The following is a 23,438-nucleotide window of genomic DNA, read 5'->3' on the forward strand; positions in this document are numbered from 1 at the left end:
CCAGAAAACAACAAATCACACCCCCTTGATATGTGGGAGAAACTGAATGATTCCAGTCCCATACTTTGGCTCCTATGGAGAAGGAAGGAAGGAAGCAAGGAAAGAAGGGGGGAAGGAAGGAAAGAAGGAAACCAGTCCCAGAATATTTGTAAATGTTAACACCACTGCTTCCAATTTAGACACAAATCTAACAAGACAGGTAGATAGGAAATATAGTCGATACATGTTTGTGACAAACAAATGAGCAGACAAACAAATTCAAACAGTCAAAATGAAAGCAACACACACACCTCTCACAAGCACACCTACAATCACATGCGTACAAGGTCCACTATCTCTGCTTGCATTTACTAATCAATACTTGATAAGAGTAGGCTAAGTATTGATTTCTAAGTGCAAAATGTCCAGTAACAGTTGTTTTTTTATGTAGCCTACACAACAATTGTTTTGCATTCACCCCCACCTCTGTCCCTTCCTCCCACACACACACACACACACACACACACACACAGATCTGTGCTGTAATTTCTATTTGTGCAGTACTTTGATTTGTAGAATAATAAGCTGTTCCACACACACAGTATACATAATGGCCTGGTAGCAGTACAGTGTCAACTGTAGAGTGGGTGTCATCGGGAGCTCATTATCAATATTCAGTCCACAGTCTGGCACTCGGTCTGATCAGTTGGTCTCATCAGGATCCAGCTGAGCTTCAGTCACATCATGGACGTTGTGGTGTTTCTCCTTTGCATTGCGGTTGATCTCAGTGATGAAACCAGCAAACTTTTTGGCCTTCTGCTGTACTCACATATTACAGTGCAGGGGGGTATGTTGTCTGCATAGTATTGCTGGCCTATTTCACTTAGTTTGATTAGACTATGTTGACAAGTCTGTAATTATGTTAGACTAGACTGAGTCTACTGGAAGGGCTAGTCTGCTAATAAATTATTCCAAATTATTATCTATCGATTACTTCTCATGCAAGATCTCAGACAACTGAGCATCAGCTTGTATAAAAATATCTTTATTGAAAAAGATTTTTTATAACAAAAATCAAACATTTACAAATAAAATATATTGCAAAATTACAATCTCAAGTGTTGTACAAAGGCAATCTTGACAAGTCATTGCAATATCATTGCAAAAGAAAGATATTGCACTCCTCATGATCGATCAACATGCACGTAATTATAAGGCAGATGTTTACAATCCCCAGCTTTGTAAAAACACAGATTTTGAAAACAGCTGTTGATGTTGATCAATTTTAGCTTTTTGTTGAAATAATCTACTGTAACATTTGTTTTACAGCCTCAACGTACCTGATCTTCCATTTCACCTATATCACCTGTTATAACATACACCCAAAATTAAATAGATACTACAGACACTGCTGTAATATAAAATGTGCAGATTTCAAACTCCAGCATTTGGATTTAGAGGGAACATTTGTTCATTCTAAAATAAAATAGGCTACTTGCATGCCATCTAAAAAAAAAAAGAATGCAAACACCACTACATATGACCTGTAAATGTTGAGGGCTGGAGGCACATACTGCATCTGCAATAATTCACTGAAATTATTGAACCATAAAAATGAATGAACTAGGTATATCAAACAGAAAAAGCAATGATAAAATTAAACGACTCTGCATTTTTTAAAACAGTGCCTCAGTGGAATGGTTACTAAGGTTTTTTTTTTTTTTTTGAGGTACGGTGTATTGAATGATTAATACTTACAACAAACGTATCAATAATGTTATAAAATATAAACCTCAGTCGTTAATCTGGTCAACACTGTCATGGGGGCAGTAAGCCACCATTCTCTACTTATCTGTACATTTCTACACTGTGCAGTTCTTGGTTAATGAAATGAAATGTTTATACAAATTCTGACAGTCTCATTGTCATTAGCCTACCTCCTGGAGATAGGGGAAAAAGAAGCACCACATACACTTCCATGCATCTCCATGAAATATAAAGTGCCATTGTTAGAGTCATTGCTCCATTTCGTTTGCAGATAATTCTTTGGCCTCCAAGAAATGAACTCCTGCGACACAGCAGCAAAGAACAGGAGGCTATTGTGTCTTTCTTTGCATAGTTAGATTTTTCCATTTTAGTTGTGCCCCTAAGAAACGTGGTCACCAAATCTTTGGTTTTGAAATGAACAGACATTGTTTGTTACACATAGCAGCCTCTGCATCAGCCTCTGTATTTGTTAACAGAACACTTTCATTCCGTGGCAGGATTCGGTTGATTTTGTTTTCTTTTTTTTGTGCAACTCAGGTATTCTGCTGTATTTTTGCATCGTGTCACGGTACACATCATGAGTTCAGCTCTGATCCAGTTTGGTGTCTGATGCTTCTATCATGGCTCTGAATCTGGAGTTTTCATCTGCCAGCAAGGCAGCGGGACTGTCAAACTCCAAAATCTGTGAGGATGAAAAGGATGAAACAAATGATGAGTAAATGCATTTAATAGCATGCCAGCTACAACATCAGAAGTACCATGTGCTGGGTCAATGAGTTTGTGTGAGGAAAAAAATCATCAAGGCGTATTCTATTATGTGCCACATCAATATTGCAACTTAGGTTTATTCCCTTGGGAAGCATATGAGAAGCATTTAAACATCTCGTTACACCTTGGTGAATGACAAAAGTTTATGTAACCGATGGTCATTGGTCGCTATTAAACATTAACCGTTGACCTGGCTCGAAATGTGAACCTTTTTTTTTGGCATTTCTGCTTTATCGGAAAGCTTACTGTGGAGACAGACGAGAGAGAGAAAGAGAGAGAGAGAGAGAGAGAGAGAGAGAGAGAAAGAGCAGAATAGAAGAGAGAGAGAGGGAGACAAGAGAATAGAAGAGTGAGAGAGTGACATGCAACAAAAGTCCTGTGCTGCATTCAAACCCAGGGTGTTGCAGGTACACGGTCTGTGCCAGCTAAGCCACCAGGAAGCCCCTGACCATGAAAGATTAATATTTGCTGTCTAACACAATCCATCACTAGCACAGGACCCAATTAAAATGGGAAAGCTGGGCATATTTAATAATAATATAATGTAATACTGTATTGATCCCTATATGGAAATTCTCTTTTTACTTGCCCCCTTCAACAAAGGTCAGGATCAGATACAGAACAGTTACAACTTAGGAGTAAGTTGGAGTAAGTTCACACCATGGAGCCATATTTTAATGTATCTACCAAGTTACACTTAACCCCTCTACACTCCACATATCACTGCATCCCCAGCTGGAGAGGAGGACTCAACTATATTATCAGGGCTAATAGGAACCACTATTACTGACAATCACTGGTAGGCACTTCATGTTCTTGCCTGAGCGGTCAGCCTGACCACAAGACCTCCAAAGTTAAGTGTGCACTGTCTTATCCAATCTGTCACTGGAAAAGGACCCAATTGAAATAGCGAAGCAGGGGTATTTCAACTCAGGAGTGAGTTACACCCAGGGGCCAAATCCTGCAGCATGTTACACTAACACCCACCTGGCCGCTGTCCAGGACCATGACCCTGCTGCAGCTCATCACTGTGTTGAGACGGTGGGCAATGATGAGAGTGGTGCAGCCACCAAACGCGTTGCGAATGGTCTCCTGGATCAGACGGTCTGTCTCAGTGTCAATGGCGGCCGTTGCCTCGTCCAATAGAAGAATCTATAAAACAGCAGATTTTACAGAAAGTCAACTATAAAGTCAAATATAAAAAGTCAAATATAAATAAAATCTAAATAATATCACAATTTGCATACTAGATAATGTAAGACAATAAAGGACAAGGTGAGAGAATTAACTGTCACAAAGAAAATTTGTCTTGAGTTTATAGTGCCTGTGCCTGTTGTATACTATATATTGATGTCTTTAATATTATTCTAAAATGTGGAAAATAGTAAAATGTGTGTTTGGTAGTGTAAAGTACTTGATCAAAAGCATACACACATTATATGTGCTGTTGATCCACAGTTGACACCTAACAGTTCATGAGATGAAGTTACAATGTAAGCCACTGGGTGGCAATGTTATGCCATACAGTGAGCGCACACTTATAAGTGAATGATATGGAAAAGCTCTGTTTTCCCTTTCTAAAATTAAAGACAAACTCTTGCGCAAGCAGCTATCGTCACCCATCCAAAAACAATGTTCCACAGAGTGTAAATGTGAAATAGCGGTATTATACAATCAGTACCTTGCTGTGCCTCAGCAGGGCTCTGGCCACACAGAGTAGCTGTCGCTCTCCCACTGAGAAGTTCTCACCGTTCTCCGTTACCTCTGAGTGGAGCGAGTGAGGCAGCTGGCTGACCTGAGGAAAGTCAAAGAGTTATGAGAAACAGCTGTAATGGGCTTATTCTATTAAAGTAATGAATTATTTATCACAACTATGTAGTATTGACAGTGTTTAACCAACTTTCCACCTACCATCTCTTTTATATGAGTCTTCTCAAGTGCTTCCCATATCTGGGAATCAGAGTATTGATCCCATGGGTCTAAATTGGTCCTATTGGGAAAGAAACCATAATCATGATCTTTTTCAAACTGCGTTAAAAGCTACATTATGCAACTTTTTCGCCTTAAGACAAAGAAATGTATTGTTAGTCCTGCCCTCCTCCCCTTCTGTTGGTCAAGTTCATGCCCTAAAACTTGTCACTCATCTTGATGAGCTGTCTGCTTCCTTGCCTGAGGGTGAGGTAACCGGCATCTGTAAAGCTATTACAGCCATTGAAGAAGCAGACGGTGAATGCAGGCAATCTGCAATTTAAATAAAATCAATGCCCACCCATGTTTTTGAACGGGTCTTATCTGCCACACATTTAGCTTAGCTGTTCTTTTGTTTCTTACTGCATTCCACCATTGCTATGATTTCCCTCCCTGAAGCAGCTAGCCTCACGTTGATAGCCACAGCCAGCTCACTGCTGACCACGCCCATCAGACACTCGACCATAGCATCATATACGTATAATATATATACCCCAAAGCATCTCAAACATCAATGTACAAACAGGGTCACAGACACAGACTGCTAATGTATAATATATCCTATTTATTTATTGTTATTGAAAAAAGTTGAAAAACAGGTAAGTGGGCTGGGAGCACATCCCTATTTGCAGCATTGACCTGGGGAGTAATTGCATTAGAAGGGAAGGTTACGCACATACAAACGTTTATACACCTGGGAGCTGCCCACTTCAACCACATTCCTGTACTGCTGAACACTGAGTATCTCCACTGGAGCGGTTGCTTAAGTGCACTTTAACGGTAATTGCTGAGGGATGGGGGTTCTAATTTTCTAAAGCCAGAAGAGTACATACGTTACTGTTCTGCAATGCATGTTAAATACATGCATTAGTTAAATACTAATTATCAGTGGATTACCTGATGGTGCCGATGAAGAGTACAGGCTCTTGGGGGATGATGGCTAGCTTGCTCCGCAGGTCATCCAGACCAATCTGGGCAATATTGATTCCGTCAATGGTAATGGAGCCTCCTGTCAGCTCCACAAGCCTGAACAGAGCTACGCCTAGAGACGACTTTCCTGTAAAAACGTGGGAAAAAAGATGCTGTGTGAATAAATATAGTAAGATTACTTAAAAGAAACTAAGCAAACTGAAAGAACAAATAAGAGTCTTCTCTGACAGTCTGTTCTGAAAATCTGGAATTCATGCAAAACTAATTTCATGTGATTAATTTACAATGACTTGACAGAGTGAACTATTGAGGCATCCATTCTTGGTAGAGGAGACAGCATATGAATTGTATTGCATTGTATTGTATTGTATTGTATTGTATTGTATTGTATTGTATTGTATTAGATGTACGAGTTGGAAGAGAGATGTAAAGGGAGACTGAAAAAGCTACCCACTGGGGAAAAAAAGGTTCGTACCTGACCCTGTACGCCCGACAATACCGATGGTCTCTTCAGGCAGGATGTTGAAGGACAGCTTCTTGAGCACCAGTGGCAGATCGTCACGGTAACGCATCTCCACATCCTGGAAGGTGATCCTTCCCTGCTGAGGCCAGGCGAGGGCAGGAGCGGATGTCCCGGGACTTCGTCTTGGCGCTTCGCTCTCCAGACGCTGAGATAAGGAGTGGCGATGGAATCTGGTATTAATCTCTGTATCTCTGCGGAGGTGTAAGCCCCCTGCCTCACTCGCAGTGTAATTCATAGATTTTTCTCTCTAGGAGCTTTTCTTGGCACTTGAGACAGAGCGAAAAAAGTTGAGTTGGTATTCGCATCTTTATGGTTTGATGGCTGTTGTGTGAAACAAGCCCTGCCATGTGCTGTGAAGTGTGTAGAGGCCTCACACTGGGTTCCATCTGCTTCCTGCTGTGCTTATCTCACACACACACACACCCCCACACCCACACACACACACACACACACACACACACTGCTGTCTGGACAAGAGACAGCCCTGAATCCAACTGCTCTGTCATATTGGGCTGGTCTGTGTCTGATTGTTGTGTGTGTTTCCAGACTTTGTCCGAGCGTGTGTGTGTACATCATCGACTTAGTGCCACATGATCCACCTTCCCAATGTGCATGTGGTACAGACTGATGTCGTTACTGCTCTTACCTTTATATAATGATTGATCCTCTCTACTGACGTAAACCGAGCCTCAGTCTCTGCCAGCAGCCTCACCGTAAACTGAAACAAGCCAGTCAGCTGAAGGTGAAAAAGAGAAAGAAAGAAAGAGAGGTGGAAGGTTAATGATAAACACCCTCACGCCCAATTACTATAAAATGCTCTCAATAAAATGCTCTCAATCCAAGTGTGCTGTGATTCCCTACAATGAACGAGCAGTAAAACCTATAAAAATTTACAACCCAGTACACAGACTTGCTGATATGGCTCCTTTCACTGTCTAGTCAATCAATTTCAATTAATATTTCTCTGTCATGACCACACTAAGAGCAATTCAACAGGGATTCAAGTATTGAGCATTTAAACAACAATAAAACCCAACCTCCAAGATCTTAACAAAGAGCAAACAAACACTCCTATAGGACTGGGTCTGGGCGTGCCCTTGCACGTGTGCAGCAATATGATGCAACGGCCACCAAGGAAGAGAAAGACTGAATTTGAATGTGTATGACATGTTGGAGAAACCTGCAGACAAAAGCACTGCACAAAAAAGTGCAAAAATATAAAGTGAAATGAATCTCAATGGAGAGAAATGAGAGAAGTCTGAGTCCGAAACGTCTTCTCAATATTTCACAATATTTCACTTTTTAGTTTTGCACTTTTGTGCACGGACACATGATAATAAATAAATCTACATTTTTGTATCTGTAAACCTCAGTTTGGACTTTCTCCTTATTTTATATCAGTGTGTGGGTTTCTTTCATTTTTCCTAAGTTTTCTTTGGCAACCAAAGCACCTGTATTATACCTCCTCAGGACAATGTGAAGAGCACAAACTACTCATACAAAACTTTCGCAACACTGTTAAAAAAAACATCTTGAATTTCTGGGCCTATTTTGTTGTCTCATGGTGTATTTTTCTCATTCCCATAGATGATTGGACAAATATAGACAATGTAGGGTCGAGATATTTCCAGCGCAGATACAATGTAGTTTGATAGCAGAAAACGTTTCAGCTATCTAGAACATTATCAGGTTTTGCTGTCAGTCCTTCAAAATCAAAAAGCAAGTGCTTAGTTCAGCAATCATACAGTGAGAAATCCATCATAGAAGAGGCAAAGAGACCAAGAAGTAGAAGTAGGCAAGGTAGGATGAGGGAAAGTGTGTACACCAAAAATGTAATTTATAACACTTCATCACAAAACAGCTTCTAAAATTAATTGAACATCATAAATCAATGATATCTAAAAGCAAGAGCATCCAAGTGTGAATTTTTCCTGTAAGTGCTTTATTCAAGGGCACCTTGATGTTAGCAGTTGAGTAACAGGAGACTGTTCACTTTGCCCATCCACATTTTCCTATCCTGTCTGGGGATTCAAACTGGTGACCCTGTGATTACAAGCCCTTCTTTCACCCATTTAGGCTACCAGTCAGTGCTTCCCATGTTGGTATATGCAAATGTACATATGTAATTGTACAAACCTGCACTGCGTATGATATGGCGAGGCCTGCATAGGCTGGAGGAATCTGCTTGTGCATGAAGACAATGAGAAGTGCTACAGTAGTGATGAGAGCGATGCTGATGAGGTCGAGTCGGACAGCCAGCCAACGCATAGCGCAGCTGAAGAGGTAGTGGGAGGCCTGGTTGGTGTCCAACAATTCCTGATATCTGAACAGAAAGATAAACTCTTTTTAGCTGAAGCAAAAGCAAGCACAACTCAATCGTCCCATGCTTGCTGACTACAAAATTTCTGGTTTAAAGTTTGGTATGTTCACTAATGTAGGAGTGAACTATAAATAAGATAAGATAAGATAAGATAAGATAAGATAAGATTAGATAAGATGAGATGAAACTTTAATGATCCCTGCGGGGAAACTGGGTCATTGCACCAGCAAACAGTTATAGGATATGGCAAAAAATTTTTGAGTTTAAATAAGAATATAGCAATATGGCAATATAGCAAGAATATAGTGACAGGGTTATATAAACATATGCAACTGGCAATTTCAACACTAGAATGTGTTAAGTAGAAATGAATGAAAAAAAGTGTGAATTATAGCATGGGTGTGTGCAAAATAGCAGCAACAGGACTTAAAGAAAACACACAAAAAACATCTCTGTACTTAAACTGTCAAACTGGGACAACCAAGAGGTAAGCGTGCAGTAAGGATACAGTGCCTCTCTGATACAAAACAGTTTTTCTCACCTGCCCAGGAAGTCGTGTCCTCTTCCATAGGCGTGGATGGTGGAGAGGCCCTGCAGACTGCTGGTGATGTGAGAGGTGAATGGTGATTGGCTGATGTTCTCCAGGCGCTTCAGCTCGCGAATCAGAACCCTGGAAATGCAGAAGCAGGATGTTGTGTGTTTAAAGGGGGCCGTATTATAGGAATTCATACTTTCCTCTACTTATATATGATCAAATGTTTAGAGTAGAGTTTAAAGGGGGCCGTATTATAGGAATTCATACTTTCCTCTACTTATATATGATCAAATGTTTAGAGTAGAGATTAGAGTAAATAGAGATTACTAAAATTTTATTTTGAGTAGTTAAAATCAAAGAGTACCATGTCATTTAGAGTTATAGAACATTTACTACTGTCAACGTCCAAACTGTCTAGTTTACATTTTCCCCCATCATTTTGCAATGCACGCCGCATGTAATTACATTTTTTAACATTTACAGTACTCGTTTTTAAAGTGTTTTTAAATTATAAACTTTAGACCGTCAAATCTGACTTGAAATTAACTGTTGTGCGGGCAAGACATGAATGTGAAAATAAGGTTTGTAAGGCGACATGTTTTTGAGGTATTATTTCCAGGTGGAGACTTCCATTTCTTCCTGTGGGTGTCATGTGATTGACAGTAAGCACAGCGTAATGTAATGGGTGCACTTATATGAAAACACTCAGCTCAGGCACAATGGGAATCATGACAAAACAGAAACTTTGACAAAACCAAATTTCATGTCAACCAGGATGGATTATCTAGCTTGGGCAAGTTTCACATCGGTGGAAGTTGTTTTTCATACAGTACAAGAATGAATGGCTGCAAATGACTTCTTGTGAAGGTAGGCACACACTTAAAAAAAAACACACCAGCATTATCCTTTAAAGTTATTGCTTTTTCAAAAATCCATCCTTGTTTACAGGCAGTTTTGGATGAACTCCAGTCAACACATCACAACTGAAGTTGGTCTTGATTGGCTCCCTTCACAGAACAATTGCTAAAATCTCTCTAATCAGGCAAGTTTGCTGCAGCTGAACTGGAAAACCTTTTCTCAGCAGGTTTGCCTCATTTGAATTAGAGGAGCTGGTATTGTCTGCCAATCAAACTCCAGTACTGACTGTTCTGCCTGTGAGGACATTTGAGGCTTTTAACTAAACTACTTGTATTTGCAATTTTCCTTTTCTGAGCCACAGTATGTATGAAAACAAAATCGTGACAAGAGAATATGGGAACTTTAAAAATATCGGTGGGCGTTTAGCTTTAAGGGGCAGCGTAGACCTGGGTTCAAGCCCCCATATTGTTTATAAACTTGCATTACTATTAGGAGTAGTACTTTTTTTATATACTGTATGAAATGTGAAGAGTCTACTTTTGTTAAGGTGACTTTGGTCTTTTTTTTAGGGCCAATGTCCCTGTATGCACTTCACATTTTAGTTATAGAACTGATATTGCTGCCTTCCTCGACTTGTCTACTTTGTGAGATCCTGGAAGGAGTATAGACGTTGCAGCTGAAAAGTGAGGCACCACAGAGGAAAGATGGAATGGAAAAAGCATTAACTCCAATGACGGTGCAGTCGTGTGACAGACAGGTGGACAACGATGACAGCAGAGCCCAGGTGGGACGGAGAGAGAGCAACCGCTTTTCCTAACAGAGATCTGGTCATTTTCCCACTATCTGATTTATGTGCGATATTATGAGCAGCGTCACACGCAGACGGCGATGCGCCGGGCAGCCGGAGGAACACCAGACTCCCAGTCCACGGGGATGTGTGAGAGAGAGGGGTTTATTGACAAAGGTGGGGTGTCTTTCTACTTTTAGACGCAAAGAAAGGATGGATGGCGCATGTGAATAACAAGTCTCCAATGAATCATTTCGGTTTTCTCATAAAAGCGGGGAAGAGAGAGGGAAAGAACATGACGCTTCCTCGCTCCGAGGCTGTGTTCCAGACAAACATGTTTATGCCCTGGGCAGTTTCATTTCACAATTCAATAAAGCCGTTTTAGAAATTTCAATGGGAGATCCAGTTTGATGTAACATACATGAGTAATTCAAATCCAGGGACGTTGTGACTTTGATATTCGATATTTCATCCTTTCCCAAGTGTTTGATGCCATGGGTGATCATTGCCTTTTGGGAATACTCAGGGAATATTACTTAATACTCTCTGTATCAAAGATTCACAATAATTTCATTTGCGTTTGCCTTTTAAAATATGAATACAAATATTTTTAATCAATTTAACTGTATACTGTATTGGCATTTGGAAGGTTAATGTATCTTGTTTTTGTACTTTCTAACGTTGCACCAGCATAACAATAAGACTGAGAGTCATGTTCTTCGTGACTTTTCTGATGCAGGAAATAAGATACTGTGCTTATTTCCCCCGGTGCCAGTAAGTTGTTCTTCTCCTTGGTGGGCCATTTTTATTACACAATTGCTACAAAACCCTAAATAATGGCTACAGCTGAGTCATCAAATAATCCAGGGATATTCCAGCAACATTTACAAGAAACCAGAGGTTGAGAAAAATCAAATCCATGACGGCTAACAGTCTACATGCTCTGAGACCGAAAGTTACTTTTAAAAGTTATTATTTATGTCACTTTATTTGCCTTCAAAAGTAACTAGTTACACTATTAAGTTACTCTTTATTAAAAGCAACTTGTTAGAGTGCCTTTTCATTGCCCACTTCATAAACATGCTGTAGCAATATTACTTGTGCTACCAAGCATATTGTCAATCATTGTTTTAGATTTCAGTGAAAGACTATTGCTCTGTTTTTAGAACAGTAAGCCAATCTCATTTATGACAAGCAGACTTAGATTGCAATTTTTCAAATAGCAGCATGCCGTCATGTTCGCTTTATTTTACTTTTGTTTTAAAATTTGAGCTAACAAAAATGAAACAATATTAAAGAATAATAAAAGTAACGACATTCTAATTTCAAAAAGTAACTAATGACTGCAAAAAGGGAATAAAAAGGAATGTCCTGACGAAGGCCTAGCAGGCTGAAATGTGTCGGCATTCCACTTGAACTATTATTGGACTATTTGACTACTGACTTAATACATTTTCCTCCTCACACAGCCTTTTTCTCTGTGGGACGTCAACCCTTTAACACCTCAGGTAATGCGGCTTTACCCTTCCCCTTCCATTACTTAACTAATAGCTGAATACACAAACTGAAAAACTAACAAGTACCTAACAGGTTATCACAAAAAAGTAATCTGAGTATTTGTTACTCAGATTACTAATAACAAATCTGAGTATTTGTTACTCAGATTAGGGTGATGTAGGGTGATTGCAAATTGTCCCCTAGAGCATCAACATCTTTGCCATGTTCATCATTGACAGCCATGGTAACGACAGCACTGATGTTAACTCTGACCTGGAGACGCGGTTGACAATGCAGAGGAAGGCTCCCAGGGGCAGGATGGAGAGCAGGAACCAGGGGAAGACGACGCCCACCATGGCCAGGCAAAACAGCACCAGGGTCAGGTTCTGCAGCAGCATTTCACCTTGCATGGTCAGACGCACGTCCACTTTGGGGAGGAGAGACAAACTGCATCAGACACACTGTGCAGCCCTGGATCTATCCATATGTGTTTTTTTTCCCCCTGACTGATCATGGTCTGCTTATATGGGGACATATTATTTATTTGCGCAGTGAAAATAACAGAGGTAATATAACACAATGATAAAACACAGAGGGGAGAGGAGTAAAATGCGAATTTGTGCAGGTAAGATAAAAAATAAACTAAGCACCCCTATAAAAACATCATGCCTTGAAACAAAACCAACCACCCAAAACAAACAAACAACCCCACCCACCCCCCGACCCACAAATCAAGATGTCAAGCAAAGACACAAGTGAAGTGGATAACAGAGAGCGACTCACTAGGGAAAAGACTCTTTGTCAAATCACACAGTGTCTTGGCACTACACTATGTCAACTACGGTGACTTCACTGACTGAGCGCTCTCTAGGGAGAGGGGGGGGGGGTTCGCGGTCAAGACAAATCAGGCCTCACCCTCATCCATGTCTCTGGAGAAGCGGGTCAGGATGCGACCCAGAGGTGTTGTATCAAAAAAGTGCATGGGGCTGAGGAGGAGCCTGCGGAACAGCTTGTCATGGAGCGCGGAGGCAGCCTTCACCGTGCACTGTCATCAGACACAACAGCAGTGTGTGAGCGTGGAGCGCGACACAGCGTAAACAAACAACCTTAAGAAACATACGGAAACAGTCACAGCTCGGGTAAACAGACAGTTGGACGGAAGCTGTTTCCAAATGTGCACAGACGCGACAAATGATGGGAAGATACAGTAGCAGCGCTCATATGTTGTAGGCCATGTTACCAGCACTGCCTCACCATACTGCTATGGGTAGTCAAGGCCTTGTTACATGTTAAAGGACCTTACCGGTTTTATTGCATGTTGTAGCCCATTTACTGCACTGCATGCATACTTAACATTACTACCAACAATTTTCCAAAGCATATATACTTTTTTAGCTGTTTGGATGTGTTTTTTTGTACCTTCCAGGTTTCCATTCATTTCAGTTCGGTACAAAAATCAACTAGCAGAGACTTGAAATTTGCTTAAGATAGGTAATCCATCACAGTGAGCATCTTGCCTGGGTTTATTTTTGTCCAAGTTTGTTTAGTTGAACGCGCACATTGACTGAAAAGTCTGCAGATCTTCAAGTGCGTTCACATACCGATGATAAGAAAACATGGTCGTCCTAAAAAGGACTGGCTGCTTCTTGCTTTTAAAAAAGTTAGGATAATTAGTCTGGCTAACTAACAAATAGGAAATTAGTTTTTCCGATTTATCCACGTGAATGCACAATTCCTCTCTGGAGAAATCCGAAATGCTTTCTATGCAGAGACACCTAGACAAACGAATGTACAGTACGTCTCCGCCAAAAAATGTGAAAACTAAATTCAAACGTCCATGACTTCTAAACCCGCACACAAATATTAGCCGGAGCAGCAGAGAATTTTAAGCTAGGTTCATCACCTGAATGTTTGACTCGGGTAAATATTAAAAAATCTACAAAAGTATGGTATGCTTGTTAATGGTTGGTAGTAATGTGAAGTATGTGTGCAGTATAGTAAATGAGCTAGAACATGCAACAAAAAACGGTATGGTCCTTGATTTTCCTTGTGCGAGGCAAGCTGTCAAACCACACATAATGAGTTTCTGGGAGGCTGACGTGTAAAGGTTATAACCTACTGCATGACAGACATCTCACCAATTGGACAGAAATTACTTGTGGCAGCAGAGAACACATTAATTCTATTAATGGAATATTCAACACTCCCAAAGATCTCATCACAGCTAGGAGTAAAAAAAGATTAGCCATCTTTGAAAAATTTGCAATTTCAAGTGGCACACAATAACGTGGGGACCTAACCTCTGCAATGCACTGTCAGGAAGGGTTAGCTGGAAAAAGGGGACACACACCCGAAGGGAAAGTGACATGCACGTACCACTGAGCGCACACACACACACACACACACACACACACACACACACACACACACACACACACACACATACATACACCCACACTCATACACATACTCTATTTCTCTCTCTCTCCCTTTCTCTCTCTCGCACACATACACACTCACACATCCACACTAGAGCTGAAACGATTAATCGATTAATCGATTAGTTGTCAACTATTAAATTAATCGCCAACTATTTTGATAATCGATTAATCGGTTTGAGTAATTTTTTAAGAAAAATAAGTCAAAATTCCCTGCTTCCAGCTTCTTAAATGTGAATATTTTCTGGTTTCTATACTCCTCTATGACAGTAAACTGAATATCTTTGGGTTGTGGACAAAACAAGACATTTGAGGACGTCATCTTGGGCTTTGGGAAACACTGATTGACATTTTTCACCATTTTCTGACATTTTATAGACCAAACAACTAATCGATTAATCGAGAAAATAATCGACAGATTAATCGACAATGAAAATAATCGTTAGTTGCAGCCCTAATCCACACTCACACACATACTCTCTCACACACACATACACACACACACACACACACACACACGCAGCCCTTCTAAAGCTGTGAGTCATGGCAGCGGACAGATAAATGGATTTGGCCCACAGGCACTTTCAATTATAGCGCTGGAACTATGAGAGTGCGAACAAATGACAATATAGACAATTAGGGAGGAGTGCTGCAAAGTTGTACAACAATAGTATATCAAGTTTTCATGTTCCCTTCAAAGTTCATCAGTGGTTAAGTGGACAAAGCACAAGACAGATAAAGACAAATAGGGGACCCGCTGAGGAAAATGTTTGGGGAGCTTACCTTTACAAACACCAGCCCTCTCATTGTCTTCAGAAATAAAGCAGCTCCCATGGATAAGATGTAAACAGTTGAATAGTACTGAATGTGTGGGTTGAGCCTCATACTGTTGCTTGCCACAGTTTCATTCACCAAGATTAATGATGTGTTCTGAGGGCAGATGGAGCAACAAATTACTATGAATGGGAAAAAAATACACTGCTTTCCAAGTAGGATTTTTGTCTCTAATGAATTAGAGAAAACCACACTACCACACTACAGCATACAAAAAGCACATGAAAAGCATTCAGTCCAATGATGTTTTCTATGCCAAGCACATTTCTCAATAGCAGACACCGGCAGCTTTGCTGCACATCTGTTTCTTCACTGCTTGTGCTTGTTTTTAATTAAGTTTACCGTGGTGCTGTTACTTTTTTAATCAGGCACATTCAGATTAATGTTCAGTCGGCTGCCACAATTCAGTGAAGCATAGTAGTTATTTTTCTTGTGGGAGCCACTTACAGAATAAAGAGAGGCCTCTTTTATAGTGAAGCAGGAAGCTAGCCAAACTCACCCCGCTGCCCTGCCTGATCCAGTGGCTCAGCCACCAGTTACTGAAGGCTATGCTGCCTGTGGTGGAGAGGAAGAAGAAGATGTTTACGATGAACGCTATCGGACCTCCAGCTGCTCTGATGTAGGCACCATACACAGACCAGGCCACTGCACCAGAACCCTTCTCTTCCGCTTTCATCAGTTGTTCTGAGTGAAGAGAAAGTAGGAAGGGAGAAAGGAAGGAACAAAGGAAGGAAGGAAGAAAGTAAGGAAGAAAGAAACAGTTCTGTGTGAGTGAGAAAAGGCACAAAGTTCCTTGTGAGCCATTCTCGGGCAAACAGGCATTCAGAGAACACTTTACATCTGGAGCATGGGGGGTAGCAGGGTCTCTCACCTCCTTTCTCCTTCTCCACCTTTGGTTTTGTGACCTTGGCAACAGCAACAGCAGTCTCAGTCTTTTCCTCTCCTGCTCTCTGCTGCTTGTTTTTCAAATTCTTTTTCACCAGATTCTGAGAGACGGAGAGGGAGGGGGAGAAGGCAAGCTTTGAAAACAGCCCCCCCACAAATCATGGCAGCCGTAACAATACCCAGTAAGTCATTTAAACAGAGATATCGGTGACAGGGTCTTTAGCAGCTCACCAGTAAATCAATGCACGCATAAATAATGAAAGGCCCTGTATGCATTAACATTTCCCAGCCACCGGGCCTGCCTCTCTGGGCTTATGAATTATTCAGCTTGTAATGTACAATGTTATTGTGTAGGGGGGCAAAGCCGCTCTTATTCACAAAAGAGCTGGCCTGGTGCCTCATGTGCCCCTGGCCTTACCTCCTGTTGCACGCTGTTGAATAGGGTGGCATAGTCACGCTCTTTGCCCATTAGCTGAGCATGGGTGCCATGCTCGGCAATCTGCCCGTCCTTCATCAGAATTACGTCGTCACACTCTGACAGATACTAGGAATAAAAAACATTGGCGGGACAGCAGTGATTTAATGCTACAGACACTGCAGAGACATTTGGTGCTGTATATTTTCAAATGGCTCTCATCTAATCATGGTTGCTTTTAGAACTGCCAGGACAGGAGGAACTGACAGGAGAGGAAAAACAGATTGGGAGGGAAACAAGGAAATGCAACCGTGTTTATGCAGCTGAAACTAGAGCAAGTGGTAACGGCAGTGTTTGTTTATGGAGAACTTACACAAAAGAAGCATTTGGTAACCATTTAAGGAACTATGAGGGACGGTTCCTGTACTTATCATTACTAATCCACAGACGTTCCCTTACCTGCAGCTGGTGTGTTACAAAGAGCACAGTCTTGCCCTTGGCAGCGCCGCGGATGGCATTATAGAAGAGGTGGGAACCCACATGTGCATCGACGGCACTGAGAGGGTCGTCCAGGAGCAGTATGGGCCGCTCGCTGTAGAGGGCTCGCGCCAGGCTCACCCTCTGACGCTGCCCGCCACTCAGGTTGGCACCTCTCTCCCCAATCTGGAAGGAGAAGGCAAGAAAAGTGTTCAGAAAGCACCCATCTCTTGTTGACGGTTGCACTGAATTGCGAACCGGCATTTGCATAAACTGAAGCCCCTGTGCATTTTATTTTGCAAATCCAGGTTTGCTGCACTGAGTTAGAGTACAGGCATACTGAAGTACCAAGCATTTGCTGAAAAATCTGTTTTCTACAGATACCTCAGTCATGTCTCCATATGGCAGTTCTACCAGATCTGGGATGAGACAGCAGGCCTCCAGGACAGCGTTGTATCTGATGAGGAAACAAGGACGCAACATTAGGGATAAATCACAACCCCCTTTGGCTCTCCTTCACTGCAAAGTCATCATGGTTGAGCTTACTTGTCTTGGTCATACTCGTTCCCGAACAGGATGTTCTCCTTCAGTGAGTCATTGAGGATCCAGGCCTGCTGGGACACGTAAGCAAAACCACCGCTGACTGCTACGTTACCCTCTAGCAGAGTCATCTGCAACACAAACAGAGAAGGTTGGAAGCAGAGAGACAAGTTGATACATTTCTTTCCAAACAGTTGATCGTTACATTGGCATTGTACAAGAATTAAAGCTTCACCGAGCCTAAACCCAGTGAACATTAGACGTCATTTCTAAGTCGCAACTATGCTTTAAGCTCTCATACAACCCAGGATCTTTTTGGCTATGTCCAGTTTTAGACTAAGCAGTAAATACATTACACATTTAAACAATGCATAAACAGCTGTAAATATCAAAAATAAGAACCAGAGAAGTCCATATAAACAAGATAATGCTTTATTGTTGTCATATACCCCAGAAGATGTAGTCGAAGATGTAGAGGTTTACTAAACTTTTCACTTTTAAACTCCATGTAGCCTAATTTTAGTCTATAGTCATCTATGCAATTCTCCATGTCTGTCTCATGAGAAAACTTACACTGAATAAAATAAATCTAGTTGAATGTCCAGTAGAATCTCACCTGGCCCAGTAGAGCAGACAGTAGAGAGCTCTTTCCGCTCCCCACACTTCCACAGATTCCCACCAGCGCCCCCTACAGAAGGAAACAACAACAGCATTATGGGAATGAGATGGAACAGTAATATCCTATAAAACGTGTGTCCAACTATGGAAATGACTGAGAAAGTCCATAATGCTAGGTAAGAAAATGTACAAAATATATGGCTTCTCTGGTGCGTTGATTTCAAATTTCGAATTCAAGAATTAAAAAAAAGGGAAATACACACTCTAAAAAGGATATCTTGATTGATTTATTTTACATGTTTCAAATAAAAAATATGCAGCTTGGCAAACTGACAAGAAAAGAGAATGTTTCGCCCGTAGGGTTTGTCGTTTTGGCGAAACGTTGCAGATTTCCCTTATTTTGATTCCAACTATGGAAATAAAACTGTGCTTAATCCACTTGGTGTGTGTGTGTGTGTGTGTGTGTGTGTGTGTGTTTTTACCCTCTTAATACGCAGGTCAATGCGATGCAGGGTCTTGTGCAGCGGCGGTCGTATGCTCTGGGTGGAGGAGATGGTGCTTTGTGGACTCTCCTGCTCCATATTTGTGAGGAGACTTTGGCCGTTGGGACCCTCGCCGTTTCCTTTGCCCTCCTCTGTGATAATATACAGGCTGAGCTTCTCCCTGCGCAGCACCCGCTTCATGCCCCCTCTGTTAAACGGTTTCTTGGGTGGTGCGTTGGGTTTGAGAGCGGCTGGAGAGCGGGCCTTCTCCCATGCCAGCGTGGCGTCCCGAAATTCCACCGCATTGCTAGGATCCTCCATTTTGGCCAAAACGACCTCTCTGTCGTCCATCATGAAGAGCCTCTGTGAAGATAGAATTTATGGGTTATTGTTTATTATGCATTATACACAGATTCCAGAGAGTATTTTGGTTCAGCCTTGGCAGAAAGGCCTGCTGACTTCGCTCTCTCTGACTCTGTGAAACAATCTCCCACTAATGTGCGACTTTTACCATGTGTCTAAAATTTGAGCCATACGTTGAAAACATAATGTCAGCACTTGTCCACATTTCCTACCTGAAATCTTTTGACTGCCACAGCACCCTCCGACAGTGACCTCACAGCCAAAGGTGTGACTTTCAGGGCGAAAGTCATGGAGTTGAAAACGGCAACCACAGTGAAAGCCTGGGGTAGGTAGGGAGTGTAGAAACAGAGACAGTTATTCTTTGAATTATCATTAAATTACTGAAAGAGCTCTCAGTTCTAACACACAACAAGAAGTGCATGAAACGCTTTGTGAAATACACACAAAACATAGAAACACACACATCACAGCTGGAGACAGCCTCTTCTTTCATCAAGTTTGTAACAGCTGCTTGTTGAAAAATTATCTGTTTGGTTAGCTCTCAAATGTGATTGCCTCCACAGATATTATCTTTCTGTTAACTCTGTCTTTAACAAACAAGGAAACGTGGGAAATAGAACACCAAGCATGTTTCCAGTGATGAACAGCGTTGGGCAGTAACGAGTTACAGTAATGTGATTATTTTTTTCAGTAACGCGTAGCGTAAGGGATTAAAATCTAAAATCTAGTAATTACATTACAGTTACCAATCCCAGTAACACTCTGTTACTGCATTACTTAAACCTTAATCATCTGCCCATGAACTTATTCTTTTCTCTCCTTTGAAGTTTTCAAAGTTTTTTTTTCAAAAAAATCCCTGTTTGGTTGTTAGCTTGAAGTATTCCCATTACTTTGAATTTATCTCAGTCAAGAATGCAAAGAATTTTATCATCGCTCGTAAACTTTGTGTGGGCAGCAAAACACTTTCCACAGCGAAAAAACATAACATCTAATTTATCAGCATTGTGAAACTCGGGGAAAAACAAGGAGCCTTTACTGCCAATGAAGTAATGTAACAAGTAATGCAACTAATTACTGCTCCTGTTGAGTAATTAGTAAGGTAATGTGATTACCTTTTAAATGAGTAATAAGTAAAGAGTAACTGATTACATTTTACAAGTAACTTGCCCAACACTGGTCATGACAGGTGTATCCAAAATGGGGAAATATGTAGGTGACATGGCGACTAACGGTTCCTCATATAAAAAACAATACCTCAGCTGCAGTGAGGTCATAGCCCAAGGTCATGTGTAGGGTGAATGTGCACACGCAGGCTATCACCACGACGATGGGAGCCACGCCCACTGTGAGGCTCTGGACAACCCCAGCCCGCTCCAGGATCCCCCTCTCTTCTGATCGCACCTCTGGTGAGGAGAGAGAGAGAAAGACAGAGAAAGAGAGACAGAGAGAGAGAGAGAGACTTTTAAGTGACTCCCCAAAGGATCCCCACTGAACATTCAACCAACAACACCATAAGAGCCACTAACAACACACACTGGGGACAGAAATAGACGCACGAGCCTCGAGGGAACAGAAGGGCCCCACATCCATACATGGCGTGAAAAGGACTTTAAAACCTGCAGGACCTTGACAACCGTCCAAGTCTAGTGCCCTCATCCTGCCCTCCCTGTTCCATGTTTGTGTATATCTCCCAAATGCATGTGCTGGCTGCTTTGTTCACCCAGTTCATTGGGTGCAATCACTGAACCAAAAAGCCTGTGCATCTTGTATTCAGCCCAGGCAGCAATGTGTGTGAAATATGAGCCTCCCTCCTCCTAACACATTTCATTCCCCGTGGGGATTCCCCTTTGGATGCTATGTGTTTTTCTGCATGGATAACAAAGCAAAAGCCTCACAGCCCAATCAGCAGAAACACCGTGATCATCCATTTAACAACAATGGAAATTGAAAGGAGAGACACTGTAACTCTTAAGACTCACTGGCCGTTAAGATGAATGCCAATTAATTATCATTATAATAGGTAATCACAGAACAGCGGTGTAAAACGAGCCCCACCTGGCTAATTTGGAGCATGATTAAAGGGGAAAATTATCCTTACCCACATACAGCCAAGAGCCTTGTGAGAAAAGGCCATCTCTAATTCGTGGCTAAGTAGAGCCACGTTGACAGGGCTTCAAGGTATCAAACGGCTCTAAACACCTTGCAAATTAACCTTGAAGCCAAGAGATTCAAACTGGCCTTGATTATAGTGGATGGCATAGGGAGAGGCTTAACCGGAGGAAGCTAATGAAAATGGATTTAGGGTCAGGGGTATCTTGCCAGTTCACTCAGAGGATAAGTCTAATTTCAGGTGATAAACTGATGATTTAGTTACTAATTTAGGTCCAAATGAGCTCACCCTTTCCTCAGAGAAAGTCGTCAATAAAAAGCCTAGTAAAAGCAGCAATAAATGGCATTAGGTATGGATTCCCCGGAATTGCTTGGTCCCGCCCAAAAGCAGGAAATGAGTGGTGCATTTACGATATCGCTGAGTCACCAGCCGACACGACAGTCACTCACTGTGGATGTTCTGAGCAAAGGCATCCTCCCAGCAATACATCTTGATGAACTTTATACAGCCCAAGATCTCGTTCATCAGCCTCACGCGCCGGTCGGTCACCACCACACACTTCTTGCGGAAATACGCCGTCAGCCGCGATGCAAGCATCTGTCCAGACAGGAACGGAGGAAATGATGACAAGAGAAATAAGTGGCAGGAGGGGAAATGAAAGCAGACACAATCACATCAGCGATGCCGCGGGCCTGTCTAGGGGACCAGAGTGATAAATGTCTTTCACATCAATATCAAGGTCTCCAACTGTCAGACTCCGGCTTAGACTGAACATAATTTAAAAGGAACAGCAACAAAGTTGACAGGAGATTGATGGCCTGAGAGTTATGGTGCTGCTAAAACACTGGTTGTGTTCTGCAGCAACTTGAATTAAATTGCAGATTTGTCGTGTTTAAAAAACTGACTGGCAATGATTAACCAAATTCAGCACACCCAAAGTTCAATAATGAGTCATTACTTTTGGGAGAACTTTTAGAAAATGCTGTAATGAAAATGCTCTTCACTGCTGCACTGTTCCTGATCATTATTTTTGGTAAAAACTTTTAGAACATGCTGTAATGAAAACACTTTTTATTGCTGTATTGTCTCCGATCATTACTTTTGGTAGAACTTTCTGTAACGTAATGAACATTCTGTAATGAAAATGCTTTTTTTTTTATCGCTGTACTGACGACAATACAGTATATTAAAAACACTGAAAATACTGACAGTTGCCTGTGTGTGTGTGTGTGTGTGTGTGTTTGTGTTGTTGTTTATCTATTGTACTCTGTGTGCCTGTGCAAACATATCATGTATTTTGTCTTTATCTAGTGTTATAGCAGCATCACACAAAAGCCCTGAAACTCCATCTGAACAAGGTTTTCATGCCCTCTCTGATTGAACTCATTGTTACAGATGTTCTAGCTGAAGTCATACCATGGTTGGGTAGAAGATGATGAAAATGGCCGACCCCACCAGTGCAGTGGGTCCCAGGAAGTAGGCAGTGTAGGACAGACCCAGTATCCCCACCAGCGGCCCCCCGGCCAGCAGGCAGCCCACTGACACCGCCTCATACAGCCGCTGGCCATCACTGGTGCAGATGTTGATCAACTGGGTGGAAAGACACACAGTGACACACACCATTTACCTAACAAATCAAAGAAAAGTCTGCCCTGAACAAGACGTATTAAGACATCAGCACTTAATATCATCAGCACAGATGTCATTCCCACGTTTACTTGTTGGACAGCGATTCCTCCTAAGCCGCTCAATGACTAATCTTAGACAACCTCCCTTCCCTCAGGCTATGGGATTTGGGAAGATCTAGGCAGAAACGGTGTGATAGTACATATTAAATCCATTTCAATCATGTGAATGCGCTGCCCTGAGGTGACGGATGGTTTAGTTAATTTGGAGCGGAGTCCCCTCCAGGGTTACACCACCTACCTCTCCTGGACTGATGTCTTTAGTGCTGCGCAGGCGGAGGATCTTGTGGAAGGCGAAAGTGAGCGCTGCCCCTCGGAGGCGTGCTGCAGTGCGGTAGTTGACGGCCCACATGAGGGCCAGAGACCAGGAGCGCATCAGCTCCATGAGGAAGATCCCGGCTACCAGAGACAGACCGTAGGGCAGCCAGGCCTCGGAGCTCTGGGAATATTCCAGCAAAGCCCGAACCAGGAGAGCCTGGGGATGAGCAGGGAGAAGGGGAAGGAAATGAAGTGGAAAGGAGGGGAAGGGAAACAGCAGAGGAATAGTAATGGGATAAAGATGAGCAGGAAAGGAAGGAACACAGAGGAATAGCCGGAAAATGGAGGAGGAGGAAAAAAGTGGGACAGGAGTAGGAGGAGAATAAGAATGAGGAGATAGA

At 41.9% G+C, this 23,438-nt stretch overlaps 1 protein-coding gene across 1 annotated transcript in view; it reads right to left on the reverse strand.

Moving 5' to 3' along the window:
- Nucleotides 1-1,102: 1,102 nt before the first annotated feature.
- Nucleotides 1,103-23,438, reverse strand: part of LOC139645180 (ATP-binding cassette sub-family C member 5) — a 30,584-nt gene continuing 8,248 nt past the window's right edge. Inside the window, exons 5-29 of the mRNA XM_071520810.1 lie at nt 23,021-23,254; nt 22,511-22,684; nt 21,544-21,691; nt 20,239-20,387; nt 19,197-19,304; nt 18,622-18,984; nt 18,138-18,209; nt 17,528-17,652; nt 17,366-17,438; nt 16,964-17,167; nt 16,508-16,633; nt 16,076-16,190; nt 15,704-15,888; nt 15,154-15,300; nt 12,848-12,977; nt 12,206-12,359; nt 8,797-8,925; nt 8,072-8,258; nt 6,582-6,671; nt 5,888-6,080; nt 5,380-5,539; nt 4,426-4,504; nt 4,196-4,309; nt 3,502-3,666; nt 1,103-2,428 (exon numbers count right to left, since the gene is read on the reverse strand). Coding sequence (XP_071376911.1) covers nt 2,330-2,428; nt 3,502-3,666; nt 4,196-4,309; nt 4,426-4,504; nt 5,380-5,539; nt 5,888-6,080; nt 6,582-6,671; nt 8,072-8,258; nt 8,797-8,925; nt 12,206-12,359; nt 12,848-12,977; nt 15,154-15,300; nt 15,704-15,888; nt 16,076-16,190; nt 16,508-16,633; nt 16,964-17,167; nt 17,366-17,438; nt 17,528-17,652; nt 18,138-18,209; nt 18,622-18,984; nt 19,197-19,304; nt 20,239-20,387; nt 21,544-21,691; nt 22,511-22,684; nt 23,021-23,254 — 3,723 coding nt within the window. The 3' untranslated portion in view covers nt 1,103-2,329. The remainder of the gene's footprint in view (nt 2,429-3,501; nt 3,667-4,195; nt 4,310-4,425; nt 4,505-5,379; nt 5,540-5,887; nt 6,081-6,581; nt 6,672-8,071; nt 8,259-8,796; nt 8,926-12,205; nt 12,360-12,847; nt 12,978-15,153; nt 15,301-15,703; nt 15,889-16,075; nt 16,191-16,507; nt 16,634-16,963; nt 17,168-17,365; nt 17,439-17,527; nt 17,653-18,137; nt 18,210-18,621; nt 18,985-19,196; nt 19,305-20,238; nt 20,388-21,543; nt 21,692-22,510; nt 22,685-23,020; nt 23,255-23,438) is intronic.

Source organism: Centroberyx affinis, unplaced genomic scaffold, assembly GCF_046629955.1.
Source record: "Centroberyx affinis isolate AG114_WGS23_722 - 3 ecotype Tasmania unplaced genomic scaffold, CSIRO-AGI_Caff_v1 ptg000827l_1, whole genome shotgun sequence".
In the NCBI taxonomy this organism is placed as follows: Eukaryota; Metazoa; Chordata; class Actinopteri; order Beryciformes; family Berycidae; genus Centroberyx; species Centroberyx affinis.